Source organism: Propithecus coquereli, unplaced genomic scaffold, assembly GCF_000956105.1.
Source record: "Propithecus coquereli isolate 6110/MARCELLA unplaced genomic scaffold, Pcoq_1.0 Scaffold6, whole genome shotgun sequence".
Lineage (NCBI taxonomy): Eukaryota > Metazoa > Chordata > Mammalia > Primates > Indriidae > Propithecus > Propithecus coquereli.
The window spans coordinates 7,108,237-7,122,213 of NW_012151951.1; the positions used below are offsets into that span (position 1 = coordinate 7,108,237).

The 13,977-nt window shown below is 36.8% G+C and overlaps 1 protein-coding gene across 1 annotated transcript in view; it reads right to left on the bottom strand.

The window, feature by feature from the left end:
• Positions 1 to 1,001, bottom strand: part of CWF19L2 (CWF19-like 2, cell cycle control (S. pombe)) — a 146,702-nt gene extending 145,701 nt beyond the window's left edge. Inside the window, exon 1 of the mRNA XM_012659123.1 lies at positions 894 to 1,001. Coding sequence (XP_012514577.1) covers positions 894 to 986 — 93 coding nt within the window. The 5' untranslated portion in view covers positions 987 to 1,001. The remainder of the gene's footprint in view (positions 1 to 893) is intronic.
• Positions 1,002 to 13,977: the final 12,976 nt, after the last annotated feature.

Below are 13,977 nucleotides of genomic sequence, written 5' to 3' on the forward strand. Positions count from 1 at the left end.
TAATCTGTGTTGAAATCAGGGAACAATACCAACCTTCCACCTATCCGAGACTAATCGCCCACTCTTTCCCTTTAAAATCTGACTGTAGTCATTTTCACTTCTTCCAGTCTCCTCCACCTCTTCGGTACTGGCTCCTTCTTATCTGCATTTAAACTCGTTTGAAACTCTCCCATTTTAAAACAAACAAAACAAAAACCCTCACTGTGTCCTATGTTGCTCTCCAAACTACAACTTTTCCCTTTCATTGCCATATTTCTTACATCCTAAATAGCTTGTCAGATAATTCAATACAGTTCACTTCCTCTACTCTTTATATGTTACCTCTATGCATCTCAAGCTTAGTGAGAAATATAGTATTTCTCAACCTGTTGGTGAGAGGCTAAATTTCCTGGGTTTCCTGTGTTAACTCTTGTTTGGATCAGGACCGGCTTACAGTAAGTCTGGAATTGATATTAATAATAAGACAAGAGAATGAAAAGTTAAGCTGAGTCTACTCAAATGCAACTGACATGTGTTCCTGAAAAAGTAAAATTTCATTTCAGATACAGCAGAAGCAATGACTGAGACTGTGAAACACGCAGGGAGAGTCCTTAAAAGTGGCAGGGTACCTAAAAAGTGAGCAGTCCGGGTGACAGAAATGCAAAGAATAGATGATTTAAAAAGGAAACTTGGAGAAAAAGAAAGGGATATCCCAGAAAAGAGAATGAGCAACTGGAACCTGCCAGAGCATCTAGAAGACGAGAGATACACAAGAATTTATCAGCATTGCAAAGGGAAACTTCACCCAAATAAAGTGAGATACAGTGGTAAGGGAAGGGGTGGGTAAGCTAGCTTCCAGGAACCCTCAACTTCCACAACGCCAAATAACTACAAAAGCCACAAAACGGAGGTACCTGGCGCAACACCTCGGCCCTGGCAAGCCGGGTCTGTTCTTTACGCTCTTCAATACTCTTCGCACTTTCAAAAAGACCACTGGCAGCCGCCATAGTTGTTGCCACCGTAAAGCTAGGAAGCCGTCATGAACTCTTAGTTTACGACAGTCGTAATTTAATAAACAAACCGGGACTTCCGACCAGGGAGAGGAGGAGCTCTGCGCCACCTACAGAGCATGCGCAGACCTGAGTGTCACTTAAGGTGCCAGTGGTTACTCCAGTTCCAGCTTTTCGGCGAGACTTGGACACCGGCGAAAGGTTTATTCTGTTTCGCGTACTGGGTTCACTGTGAGTGGGAGTAATATCAATTTACGTATGTTATGCGCTTTGCACTATACTAACAACTTTCTCATAAATTTAACCTAAGTCAGAAGCTCCTAGAAGTTAAGTCCATACATGCGCCAATGTTCCCTTTCTTACCAGAGCATCGCTTCCCTGTACTGAACGAATGGGCTGAAGCTGGCCAGAAGGTCCAAGTTGCATTGAAGATTAAGTGTTTCACTTAAGTGGATTTTTTTTTTTAATATATGAAATAGTCATGTGAATTTTGCCTTGTACTTCATGATTTATCCGTGCTTATTTTAATTGTTAGAAGTTTACATTATTTTTTCTCTAACCTCATATTATTTGCTTATACTTATCCATCCTAACATTTTTTATTGCAGTGGGCTATTACCTATTTATTTGAGTGAGGCTTTCTTTGTTTTCTTTTATGTATGTATCTCCCAAACATAAAACTTTAAGTGCCATGAAGAATAAGACATTCTAAAGTATTTATCAAGTGCTTTGAGAATATAAAACACTAAACTTAATATTTATAATCATAAAGGTAAAGAAGAAGTCTGGAGAATAACTATAAACTAGATACTTTAAAGACACTAAAAATAATTAATGTAAGCCAGGTTGAGGTAAATATTCTTTCTTTTCAGCTGTCATAAAATTAAATGTATGTTTGTTAGAAGCTTTCCCAGGAGTTGTACTTTAACTATCATTCTATAAAAGTCTTAATCTTGAGCACATGTTTACTTGTTTGCTATAGAATAGAATGTACTCATTGTATTTTTGTTGTAGAAAATTGAATTTTCTTTTACTAATTGACCTTGTAATCGTTAACCAACTGACTACCCTGACTGATTTTGTCATAATAAACCAACATTAAAGTCTTTTCAGATTCCCTTGGGATTCAGAAAAACATCCATTCCTCCCTTTTTACATCAATTACAGGACAAAAAAATATAAACAGTGATTATAGCAGAAACCTGTGTTTTAATCCATTCAGGCAGCTGTAACAAAACTATCATGGGATTGGTTGGCTTATAAACAACAAACATTTATTTCTCACAATTCTGAGACTAGGAAGTCCAAGATCAAGATGCGGACAGATTTGCTGTCTGGTGACAGTAGGTCCTGGTGCATAGATGGCAAGTCTTTTGCTCTGTCCCATGTGGCAGAAGGGGCAAGGGATCTCTCTAGGACCTCTTTTATAGGGGCACTAATGCCATTCAAGAAGATGCTGCCCTCATGACCTAATCACCTCCCAAAGGCCCTGCCTCCACTTACCTTCACATTGGGGAATGGGTTTCAACATAAGAATTTGGGGGGAACACAAACATTCAGTCTGTAGCAATGTATAAAGTTATATGAAAAAAGGTTTAAAAATCTTACATAAGGCTCAAAAGAAGACTAGAACAAATGGAAAAGTATACCGTGTCCTTAAAGAAGATTCAAAATCATAAACAGTCAACTTTCTTTAATCAATTTGTAAATACAATGCAATACAAATAAAATTACCAACAAAAAAATGTTTGGGTCAGAGAGGAGAACTACACATGTTGAAAGAGAAGGAAAAAAAAGGTTGTTTTGGCTAGATTTGCATTTGGCCACACCTAATAAATACCCAATCACATTTTTTAATCAAATAAGAGGTGATGTATTAAGGAGCCTAAAGGTCGCTGGTCCAGGATTGGTGCAGTTGCTGAAGGAGCTGGGCTGTTTCTCCTTTTCTGCTTTGTTGCAGTCTTTAGTCTTCATAGTCACAAGCAAAGTATCACATTCTTCTACGTCTGTTCATGGCATCTATTAGACCCAAGCATAAAGGGAAACAACAAAGGGTAAAAGATGTGTGCCAGCTAAGCTGACCCCATTTTCTATTAGAAAAACGATGGCTTTTCCTAAAGCCTAGTCCAGTTTTTTCCCTGTAAATCTTATGCTTAACTTATCTGTATAATGAAGTCACATTTTGCAGAGGTTAAATTCTCTCATCAATGTGTAAGACAAATTTCAAGCCTAGTCGAGATTACCTATGAAAATCCCTGAAATTGCCATAAAACACAGGTACGTGGTCTGGAAAAAACAACCATGTACCATATTATATGTTTACCAATATGTAATGTGTACAGTAATATGCAGCATCACCAGTAGCCTGCATGTCTTTGAGGTTGAAACATATCTTGTAAATAAGATGATCACATGTCCCAGTTTACCTGGGACAATCTAATTTACATCTCTTGTCCTGATGGACTTGTCAGTAGCTCCCCTTTTTACTTTTGAAAGTATCCCAGTTTGGATGATAAATCATACAGCCACTGTTATGAAGCCGATCTTAATTCTTTTCAACGTAAGGCTGCCTATCTTTAGGTGAAGGTAGAGTTCAAGGTAAAGCCAAGAGCCTTTTCTCACAATGTGCTGAAGTCATTAACACACATCTAAAAATCCCTGTCTTCTAGCCACTAGAGTAATACTTTGAAAGGTATTAATGAGGTGTTAAATGCACAGGTTCTAAAGCCAGACTTCCTGGGTTAAATTCTAACTCTGCCACTTACTAGCTGCATCAGTTTATCATGCTCTGGTTCCCTGCCTATAAAATGGGAATAGTGACAGTATAAACCTCATAGAACTTCTGTGAAAATTAAATCAGTTAAAACATGTTAGACCATTGGCTCAAAATTCTAAGTGTTCAGTGTATGTCAGCAACAATTATTTTCAGACTTCGATAAGGATTTATCTTCTTGTCAATTACCTGATGCCACACTAACCCATTTTTTTCCTCTAATCTTTATGACATGGACACTTTCTAGATTCATTGCACTCGTCTTTACAAGTTATGTAGGAAAGAAACTAAGAAACCATTTCCCCATAAGTCCTCCAGGCCAGTGCTTTTCCAGAACTGGAACAGATCACTGTTTCTCTGGATGAGCACTAGACAAGGTAGCTAGTTTGTATTTAGAGGTCATGTTGTCCAAAAATCACCTTTACCTCATCTGGCCCACATTAGTAAAGTGTTAATGTGTTTAATTTAATTTGAAGTGTAATTGATTTTTACAGTTAGAGATGTCACAATGATAAACACTTTTATTACCATTATCTTTGTAGAATCACTTTGAAAATATTTCTTCTCCTTCTGTGAACACTAGAGGTCAGCCACTCAGCAAGTTCAGCTGCATCCAATATTTAAATGAAAACCTAAACTAGCAAGATCCTGGGAGTACTTCATATACTGGGGAATTAAGTGACTACTCTTTGACCCAGCATCTGGTGTTCTGGTGGTGGATCTAGCTCAATGGACACTTTGCTTTCACATTCCCACTCCCTCCATGTGGTCCATGTGCTGATAAGTCCTCCCCAGTTTCTGGTTTTCCCTCCATTGAGGTAAAACTGGCTGGAGTCCAGAACTGGAACCTGTCCTGAGCCTCAGTTCAGTTGGAGGACAACTCTGGGATCTCCCTTTCCTCTTTACGGGGGCTGGCCCCTGCTTTTGTTATCTCTCACACTATCTTGAATGGATCTCTCAACCTATACATTTCTGATTCTGATCCCTACCAGGTTACTAAGAATGCCTGTTGGCCTGACCCTTTGGATATTGACCCTTCCCTAATCAGAACAGAATTGGTTTAATTTCCTTGATCTTGGTGACTTAAGAGTGTTGTTTCTCCATGGATGTGATATTGACTTGTTCTCGCCACTCAATAGAAACACTGGTCTGCTGTGTGGCTTTGGGTCAAGACAATTGATCCCACCCGTCCCAGTGGTTTGAAACTCCCATTGTTTTTCCAGGTGAGGCTTTCACTGGTCTGGGACCTACATTGGCTGAATTTATAGTTGGCAGATTTTTGGTCCTCTAAGCAAGGAAGACAGGGAATGACAAACTATGAATTTCTATTTTCACACACATTAAGTTCATTGTGTTTTAAGTACCAATCAACTCTTAATTATCCACAGTAATGGAAGGAGGTAATGACATATTTCTATACAACATTGTCCTCACTCACATATGCTTCAGAGCATAATCATTTTCCCAAGCAGCAGATTTACTTTGATAGTTATGCTGTGCTCGTAATTTTATTAATATGAATCTGCTTTCCCTGAGCACTGTGCCTTATGATTCTAGGAGGAGACATCACACAGGCCTGTTTGGTAGCAAGGTCCAGTCTGTCTTGGATTAGGTATTTAGATTAGATATTGCCTATAGGAAAATTCCATGCACCTGCTGAAGAGATGTGACTGCTTTAGAAAGTATGTTACAAGATCGTATAGTGGGAATTAGGGGTGGAAGTGTGGTATATTTGGAGTGAGGTATTGAACATGTGGATAGTTAGGCTCACCAAACACTATCAGGATAACAATAGGCAGAAATGGAAAAAGTGAGAGAATATATTTATTCAATGACAACTTGTTGCAGTGTTCACATGTTTAGGGACCATAGTTGTTTATCTCATAGTGAAAATCATTTTATACTAAGAAGTTAAAAAGAGAAAAGGGAAATAGAAGAGGACAGTAAGCAGGGGGAAGGGAAATGGGGGAAAGCTCACATTTACTGAGTATGTCATCCACTGCAAGAACTGTGCTGAGCACTTTTTGTGCATTAGGTCTTTTACTTCTTGGCAACAACCCTATATATCATTATCTTCATTTTACAGATGGGCAAGAGAAGTTCAAAGAGGTTAAGTTATATAAGAATCCAAGATAATCAGATTTCAACATCAATATTATTACCCACTCTTTATTTTGTACTGCCTTTCACAGTAGAAAAGGCAGTGGTATTAAGTATAACTTGAATAAAACAAGATCCAAAAAGAAAAAACATTTCTTGGCAATGAGTGAGCTCTTTTAACCTCAGGTAAAAGATGCTAGGGATAGATAGTAGAGAACATATTTATATTTCTATCTCCATGCTAGTCCAAATTTGATTACTTACAACAATGTATCAAAGCAGATTATGTTTTTTAAAAATGTCCCTGCTTGAGGCTGAAGTGAGCTACATCTGAGGGTAAACTATGTTACAGAAAGGCGAAAGTTTTTGGAAGCCTAGAAAAGGGAAAAGCATTAGTTTAGCCATTATCTAAGAAGGAAAAGCAGAGAAGACTTCGACATGCAAAACACCAGGGAAATGTGATCTGTTGATGTTTCGTTGATTCTTATCACAGCATAAGAAAAATGTCCCTCAAAACTCTTCAGTTATCTGTGCTATGATTCCCAGGCCATCACATTGCACAAATCTAGGGAACACCATTCCCATTTTATTCTATGGATTCCACAAGCATGTTTTGATTACTAACTCTACCTCCTAAAAACCTTAATACTGATGAAAGATTGTCTAGAACTACAAGTAAGAACATATAACAAGTGTTATTTGTTAAGGTCTAGTCTCTGGAAAGAAATGTCTTCCACAAAAGGGGCTTGATCCGTCTCTTATAACTTTGGGTGCTGAGACTCAGTCCCCTGCTCCTTATCAACTCTGGCTGCTCTGTCAAAATTGAGTTTCCAGACCTGTAAACCTGAGGCCAATACTTGAACTATGATAATCACCAACTACCCTCCAAGTCAAGTAGGAGGACCAGTCTGAGTGGCAGCAAGTCTTCCCATGGCTCTATAAATGTAACTACTTTTATAACTCCATAATTTATATTAGGTTATATTGATTGAGTGCTATCATTGAATAGATGCTATGTATCTCACAAAGTAAATAATGGTCATTCCCCAGTAAGGATGTAATCCAAAGAGGCAACTCTCCAAAGGACAGGATATCAGTGGTGCATACATGGTCAGATACCAAAAGGGTTGTTATACAGAAGTTTGAGTACTACCACTTCTCTATGGTTTCATTTTATTTCCTCAAATCCTAGCTTTTTTTTTTTTTTTTTGACATAACCAGACTTCTTAAAGGAAAATGCAAAGGACTGGATTTATTTCCTTTCTTTGCCTTTTACCTAATTTCTTATAGGACTATTTCCCACAGGCCACAAAACCTGTACAATTCATAATGTCACTGTATCCCTAGAAAATAAATAGAATGAATTTAATAAGAATAATTATATCCATTATTGAGAGTAACCTCATCCTTTTTGCACATTTTCTCTTCACAGTGCCTCAGCTCACATGGAATGTCTAAAATATAGATTGATAGGTCACGTTGTAGTGAGGATTTGTCTGATAATATCCACTTGCTTTCATGAACAAGTTTTATTGTAAAAGATAGCATTTACCAAAGCAGGGACGGGGGGAGGGGAGAACATGAAAAGTATAACATGGCACGGTATAGAATAATGATGTCTTTTTTATATTTTCATCCCACAAATCAGATTTCCAGAGTAGTACTCCTAGGATTACGGTAGCCTGCTTTATTGTACATTTTCCCCTAATGTTGAAGTTTCCTATACCAGTGCTGTTCAATAGAACTTTCTGCAATGATGTGAGTTTTCTATATCTGCACCAGCTAGCACAGTAGCCACTTACCACACGTGGCTATTGAGCACTTGAAATGTAACTAGTCCAACTGAAGAACTGAATTTTTAAATTTTATTTAATTTTAATTGATTTAAGTTTATTTTTAAAATCTTTTTTTTTTTAGAGATACCCAGGCCAGAGTGCAGTAGCACAATCATAGATCACTGCAGCCTTGAACTTCTCGGCTCAAAAATCTTTTTAATTTAATTTTTTTTTAGAGACAGGGTCTTGCTATGTTGCCCAGGCTGGGCTCAAAATCCTGGGCTCAAACAATCATTCTGGCTCAGCTTCGAGAGTAACTTGCATCCCTGGGATGAAGCCCACTTGGTCATGGTGTATTATTTTTTTGATGTGCTGCTGAATTTGGTTTGCTAGAATTTTACTGATGATTTATTCTTGAGAGATATTGGTCTATAATTTTTTTCGTTGTGTCCTTTCCTGGCTTTGGTATCAAGATTATACTGGCTTCAGAGAAAGAGTTGGGAGGATTCCTTCCTTCTCAATGTTATGTAATTTATGCAGTATGGGTACCAATTCTTTGTAGGTCTGATAAAATTCAGCTGTGCAACCATCTGGTCTGGCACTTTTTTTGGTTGGAAGATTTTTTTATTGCTCCTTCAATTTTGTTGCTCGTAATTGGTCTATTCAGCAGTTTCTGTATCCAGAATATATAAAGAACTCTTACAATTCAACAATTAAAATGACAGCCCAATTTTAAAATATAAGCAAAGGATCTAAATAGATATTTCTTCAAAGAGGATATACAAATGGTCAATAAACACATGAAAAGAGGCTCAATACCCTTAGCCACCAGAAAAATGCAAACCCAAGGCAGAAAGAGATACCACTTCACATCCACTAGGATGGCTATAATCAAAAAGAAGGACAATAAGTGTTGGAGGGTATGTGAAGAAATTGGAAACTTCATACACAGCTAGTGAAGTGAAAATTGTTATAACATCATTGGAAAATGGTTTGACAATTCCTCAAAATGTGAAACATAAATTTACTTTATGACTCAGCAATTCTATTCCTAGATATAAACTCGAAATAATTGAAAATATGTTCAAACACAAAGCTGTATATGAATGTTTATAGCAGCATTATTAATAATAGCCAAAAGGTAAAACAACACAATTGTTCATTAACTGATGAATGGACAAACAAAATGTGGTACATCCATACAGTGGATATTATTTAACCATAAAAAGGAATGAAGTACAGATATACCCTACAACATAGATGAACCTTGGAAGCATTGTGCTAAATGAAAGAAGAGAGACACAGAAGGCAACATATTATATGATTCCATTTATATGAAATGTCCAGAATAGGCAAATCCTTAGAGACAGAAAGTAGATTAATCATTGCCGGGACACAGGGGGAGGGAGTGACTGTTAATGAGTATGGGGCTGCTTTTATGAGTGATAGAAATATTCTGCAATTAGATCATGGTTATGGTTACACAACTTTTTTAAATATACTAAAAGCCGTTGAATTATACACTTAAAAAAAGGCACCAGAGGTCTTTAACCTGTTGGAAGAAAAGAAGGAAGGAAGGAAGGAAGAAAAAAACACCAGTAAACCATCAAATTTATGAGTATTAGAAGAATTGTCTTCTTTTCTTTTTAAGTTAGGAGGTTACAGATCAATTATTATAGTTTAAAGGAACCAATAATACATACATGGGGACACCTTTCTTGAACCTTCAATCTAGTCGTCAAGCACTACCGTGCTTTGAAGCCATACATCTTCCTTAAGGAAGTTCATTTTTCTGATTGTTTCTTTTTTTACGAGAGGCTTATGTGTTTTTCTTTCACATCATTCATGGACTACTCTGCTGGCCTCCTTACTGGTCTCCTTGCACTCTGTTTTGCCTTCTCTCCTTCTACCCCAATCCATTCTATATCCCACTACCAGCTTAAGCTTTCTGAATTGCTGCTTTATTTTAAATTGTCGTGAGGTGTGACCCAGACCTCTGTATGTTTTTGTAATTATTTATTTTTTGACACACAATAATTATGCGTATTTATAGGGTAAAGTATGATGTTTCAAAGCATACAACAGACCTCTGTATTTTTGAAAGGCTCCCAGGTTATCCTGATTTGCAGCAAGATAGAGAACCACTGCCCTAGTCAAGTCAGATTCTGCTTCCACCTCTTTGTAATTCCTTCACCATTTATACCTATTAAAAGTCTTAACACTTCTTCAAAGTCCAGCCAAAATGCCACCCCTTCCATGAAGTCTTCTCTGATTGCCCTAACCAAATGTTATCACAGCCTTTTTTAAAATTCCTATACCAATTTTTTCCATGTAACTAAATTCTTATCGTTACAACAACTAATTATCATTTACTTAGGTCTTTACAGTTTTCACAGTTCTTCCATAAATCTCTTTTCTAATCTTTATTTGATGCATAATGGAAGCTTTATCATTCCCAAGTTATGGAGGAAGAAACTCTGACTTACAGAGTGAGTGTATGTGAGTTTCTTTTCCAAACTCACACAGTTGGTAAATGACAAAGTTGCAAACTGAGCCTGGGTCTGCTGACCCCAAGTAGTCTTGTTGGAAATATTTAAAACAGAAACACAAATAAACCCCTTTCAGCACCATTAGAGCACATAAAGGAACCTGCCAAATGCATGTACCTGGGTGCCAGTCTTAAAGATTCTAGTTTACTCAAGCTGGACAAGCCTAGAAGCCTGGATTTTCATCAGGCACTGCCAGGTAATTCTCATGCAGGTATCACCTGCATGCTTTCAGAAGGGGCCATGCTTTCAGAAACACTTCTCTAGGCGATTACACACCATATGGAGATGGTAGGAAAACCTCCAAAGGGCCATTTTACCCATGTAAAATGATAATTGAACAATAATTAAGAATTAATAGTGAGAAAAACAGTGTTTGGCTAATACAGATCACAGCCCTGTGCCCAAGCGCACTTCCTCTGTAATTGCAAAGGTTGCTTCTTTACAACCACATCTGCCAGTTTTCCAGATGAGTGAATATTGGGCTGACCAGATGTCTGCTCAGTGGCCAGTGTAAATCTCCTCCCTCTGCATTGTGACAGGTGTGCTTGCTTTGTATTTCTCCTCTGGGAAGCACAGTGGTCACTTAATAGCTCTTCTCTTCACAGAAGGGTTTTGGAGAAACTCATTTGGCTCAGCATTTTCAAACCAAATTTTCCTCAGAAGAGACTTTGCTGACATTTAGTTCAGTTGACTAGGCAATGTTTTAAGGCCACTTGGAAAAAAATATCTGCCCAGATTAGAAAGGACCACCTGTTTCCATGAGACATTTTAAATAAGATTTAGTTTCACAACCTTGACATCCTGAAGAAGATAGCATTTTAGTGCCACCCAGAATAGAAACTGCCATTTGCCATTTGGCATGAACTTTCTTCTGTAGGTCAAATATGTATCCAGGGGTGAACTTTGTATAGTCTAAGAAGACTTCAGGTCTATTCATTTCTCAAGAAGGATACATACATAAAGAAGATTGTTCTATAACTGGAGGCACATAGATTTTTCAGTTCCTAAGAGAATCTTCACTCACCTATGTAGCATTATGTAGAGAAGACAGAACACTGTATTGGACAAGCCCTTGTGTCTAGTTTGAACTGAATTTTAAAATAGAGCAGAGTTTCTCTATTCTTTTGATCACCACTTGACTTTAGAGCCAAAGAACTTCTGTCTTCTCTCTTCCCACCCCTCGGAATTCTGTTTTCTAAGGAAGGTCAGAAGTGTCCAGTCAGTAATAATAATATTAATACCTAGGTTAAAACTATAGGATATTGATATTGGTAAATTACCTCGTGCTGTGTTTCTCTCTGAAAATATTTTCGCTGTTCCCAGAATGGTGTCCGTGCCTTTTAGCTTCTTGGAAAGAGAAGTAGGAAACCAATAAACTTTTGGGTTTTAGGGCTAAAAGGGAGGAGTCATCAGCTAGGTGTGGGCAAATCCACTCCACCTTTCTCACACTAGCCTATTCCCTGGGAATGACCTTATGGACTGCATCAGCTGGGCTCCTTTGTTTCCTGCTTTCCTCTTGGGTTCAGCGGGTGAGAGACACAGACAGAGACTGGGGGCAGCAGAAGAGGGAAGTAGTGGTATTTATTCCTGCAGGGCTGCAGGTTAAGTTGTCTGTGTTCTTTTATCAAAGGCCATGGCAAGTAGCCTTCTCCTACAGCTACCCTCTCATGGTTCCAATAACTATCCTCTTCCCACTCGCCCTTTTGCTTCATATCTAGAGAGAATAAAGGATCCCTGCTGTCACTAGCTGTGGGGTGTGTCTGCTTTCTTCTGATTTCCCTTAACTTTGTCCACACTTTCGTGAAGAGAATAGTCCCTTCATTAAACTTTCCCCTATTGCCTAATTTGAATGTGTCATCTGTCCTATTTGCTGGAATCCTGATTTATATAGAGGGCAACTCTTAAACAGGCCATGTCTAATGATACTGGATTTCCTAGTAATCTTGGTGTATAGAAGCTAGTGGTGGCTTTAATCAAATCTGGAAAGTAACAAAAGAGAGTCCACAAATAAGATAATAAGGCACATCTGATCTAGATTTCTACCCCCAAAATAAACACCTTCTTTTCAAATACTCAGACATTCACAAAAACTGAAAATATATTATGCCACAATCCAAGCCTCAATAAATTATAAAAAGTAAAAACAACACAAACAACTTTCTCTGATCACAAATGCAGTAAGATTAGAAACTCATTACAAAATCAGAAAATAACAGTTTCCACTATAACTGGAAAATTTCATACTCTTTTATGTAAGTAACTCTTTGATCAAAAACAAAACTCAAATGGAAGTTGCCAGATTTTTAAAAATCAATCATGAAAAAAACATGCCACTTTCAGAATCTGAAGTAGAGCTTCGAGGAAAATGGAATCTTCATTTCAATGTAAAAGAAAAATAAATAAATTAAGCATTTGGCTTAAAAAGGAAAGCAAAAGAAGAGATTGAGTTAGAAAATAGAAAAACAATATTAAGAAATAAATTTAATAGCTAATTCATGGGGTGAAAGTTAGACGATCTACTAACTTGATCAAGTGATAATGGGAGAAAGTACAGAAACACAAAATAAAAAATGATTAAAAAAAATAATCACAGAAAAAAAAAAGCGAAAAGAACCATAGAAGACCACTTTGCTCAACTCTGCAAATAATTATAAAAATCTGGGTAAAAGAGATAATAGTCAAGCTATAGTATCTGGCCCCAGATATATTAGACAGAAAATTTAATTATATTTCCAGAGAAGAAATAGAGAATTTATCAAAGACCTAACCCCTAGCCAAACAAATGAATTTTTTTTAAAAGCAGGTATAAATTGCTTCTTGAAAGAATTCTACCAATCCCGTTTAAGAAACAGATCACTCCAATGCCAGGTATCTTAGAGCTCAAGGAATGGGATGGAGGGAAGTGGGTGGGTGGAGAGAAAACTTCCAAATTATATCATGGAGAAAGCATAACACTGTTACCAAAACCTGGCCAAGACTACAGATAAAAGAAAACTACGAACAATTCTCATTTGTGAATATCAGTGCAAAAATCCTGATTAAAATATTAGCCCATTAAAAGGAAAACACAAAATTTCAGGTGGGGTTCACCTAAAAATTCTCTTTAAATTAATCAACATTAAGATACCTACTAATATAATTTATCAGATTACGCATAATGAGCTAATATCACATTCATATCCTTGGGTGCTCAAATAGTATTTTTTTAAATTTAACAAGATTCTTCTTTAAACAAAACTCAATAAAAATAGAAATAGACTAGATATTACAATAAAATTTCACTCATTTCAGCCTCAAAACCAGCAACATGTTTCATGGAAATTACAACAATAATTTCCACTCAAGTCAGGAATAACACAAAAATAATCAATGTGCCCACTATTTTTTAACATTGTACTGGAGGTATTGGCTAACACAAATAGAAAGAAATTAGTCATAAAAATTGTAAATGAGGATTTAAAACCATCCTATTTGTATATGATGTGACTGGATATGTGGAAATCAAAAGAACTCAGGAAATTACAATTGGAAGGTATAAAATCGGTACATGTTAAGTTTAGGGTTAGTGTTTAAAAAAGATTAACACGCACATACATACATACACAAAAAACTAGTTAAAATACATACCATGTTCTTGGATTAGAAGACTCGACTTCATAAAAATATCAATTCTTCCTAAATTGATATATAATTACTATAATCCCAATAAAAATATCAGCAGGGTTTTTAAATTAGAAAAAGTGATTCAAAAGATCACATTAAAAAATGGACATACAGGAAAATGAATAAGA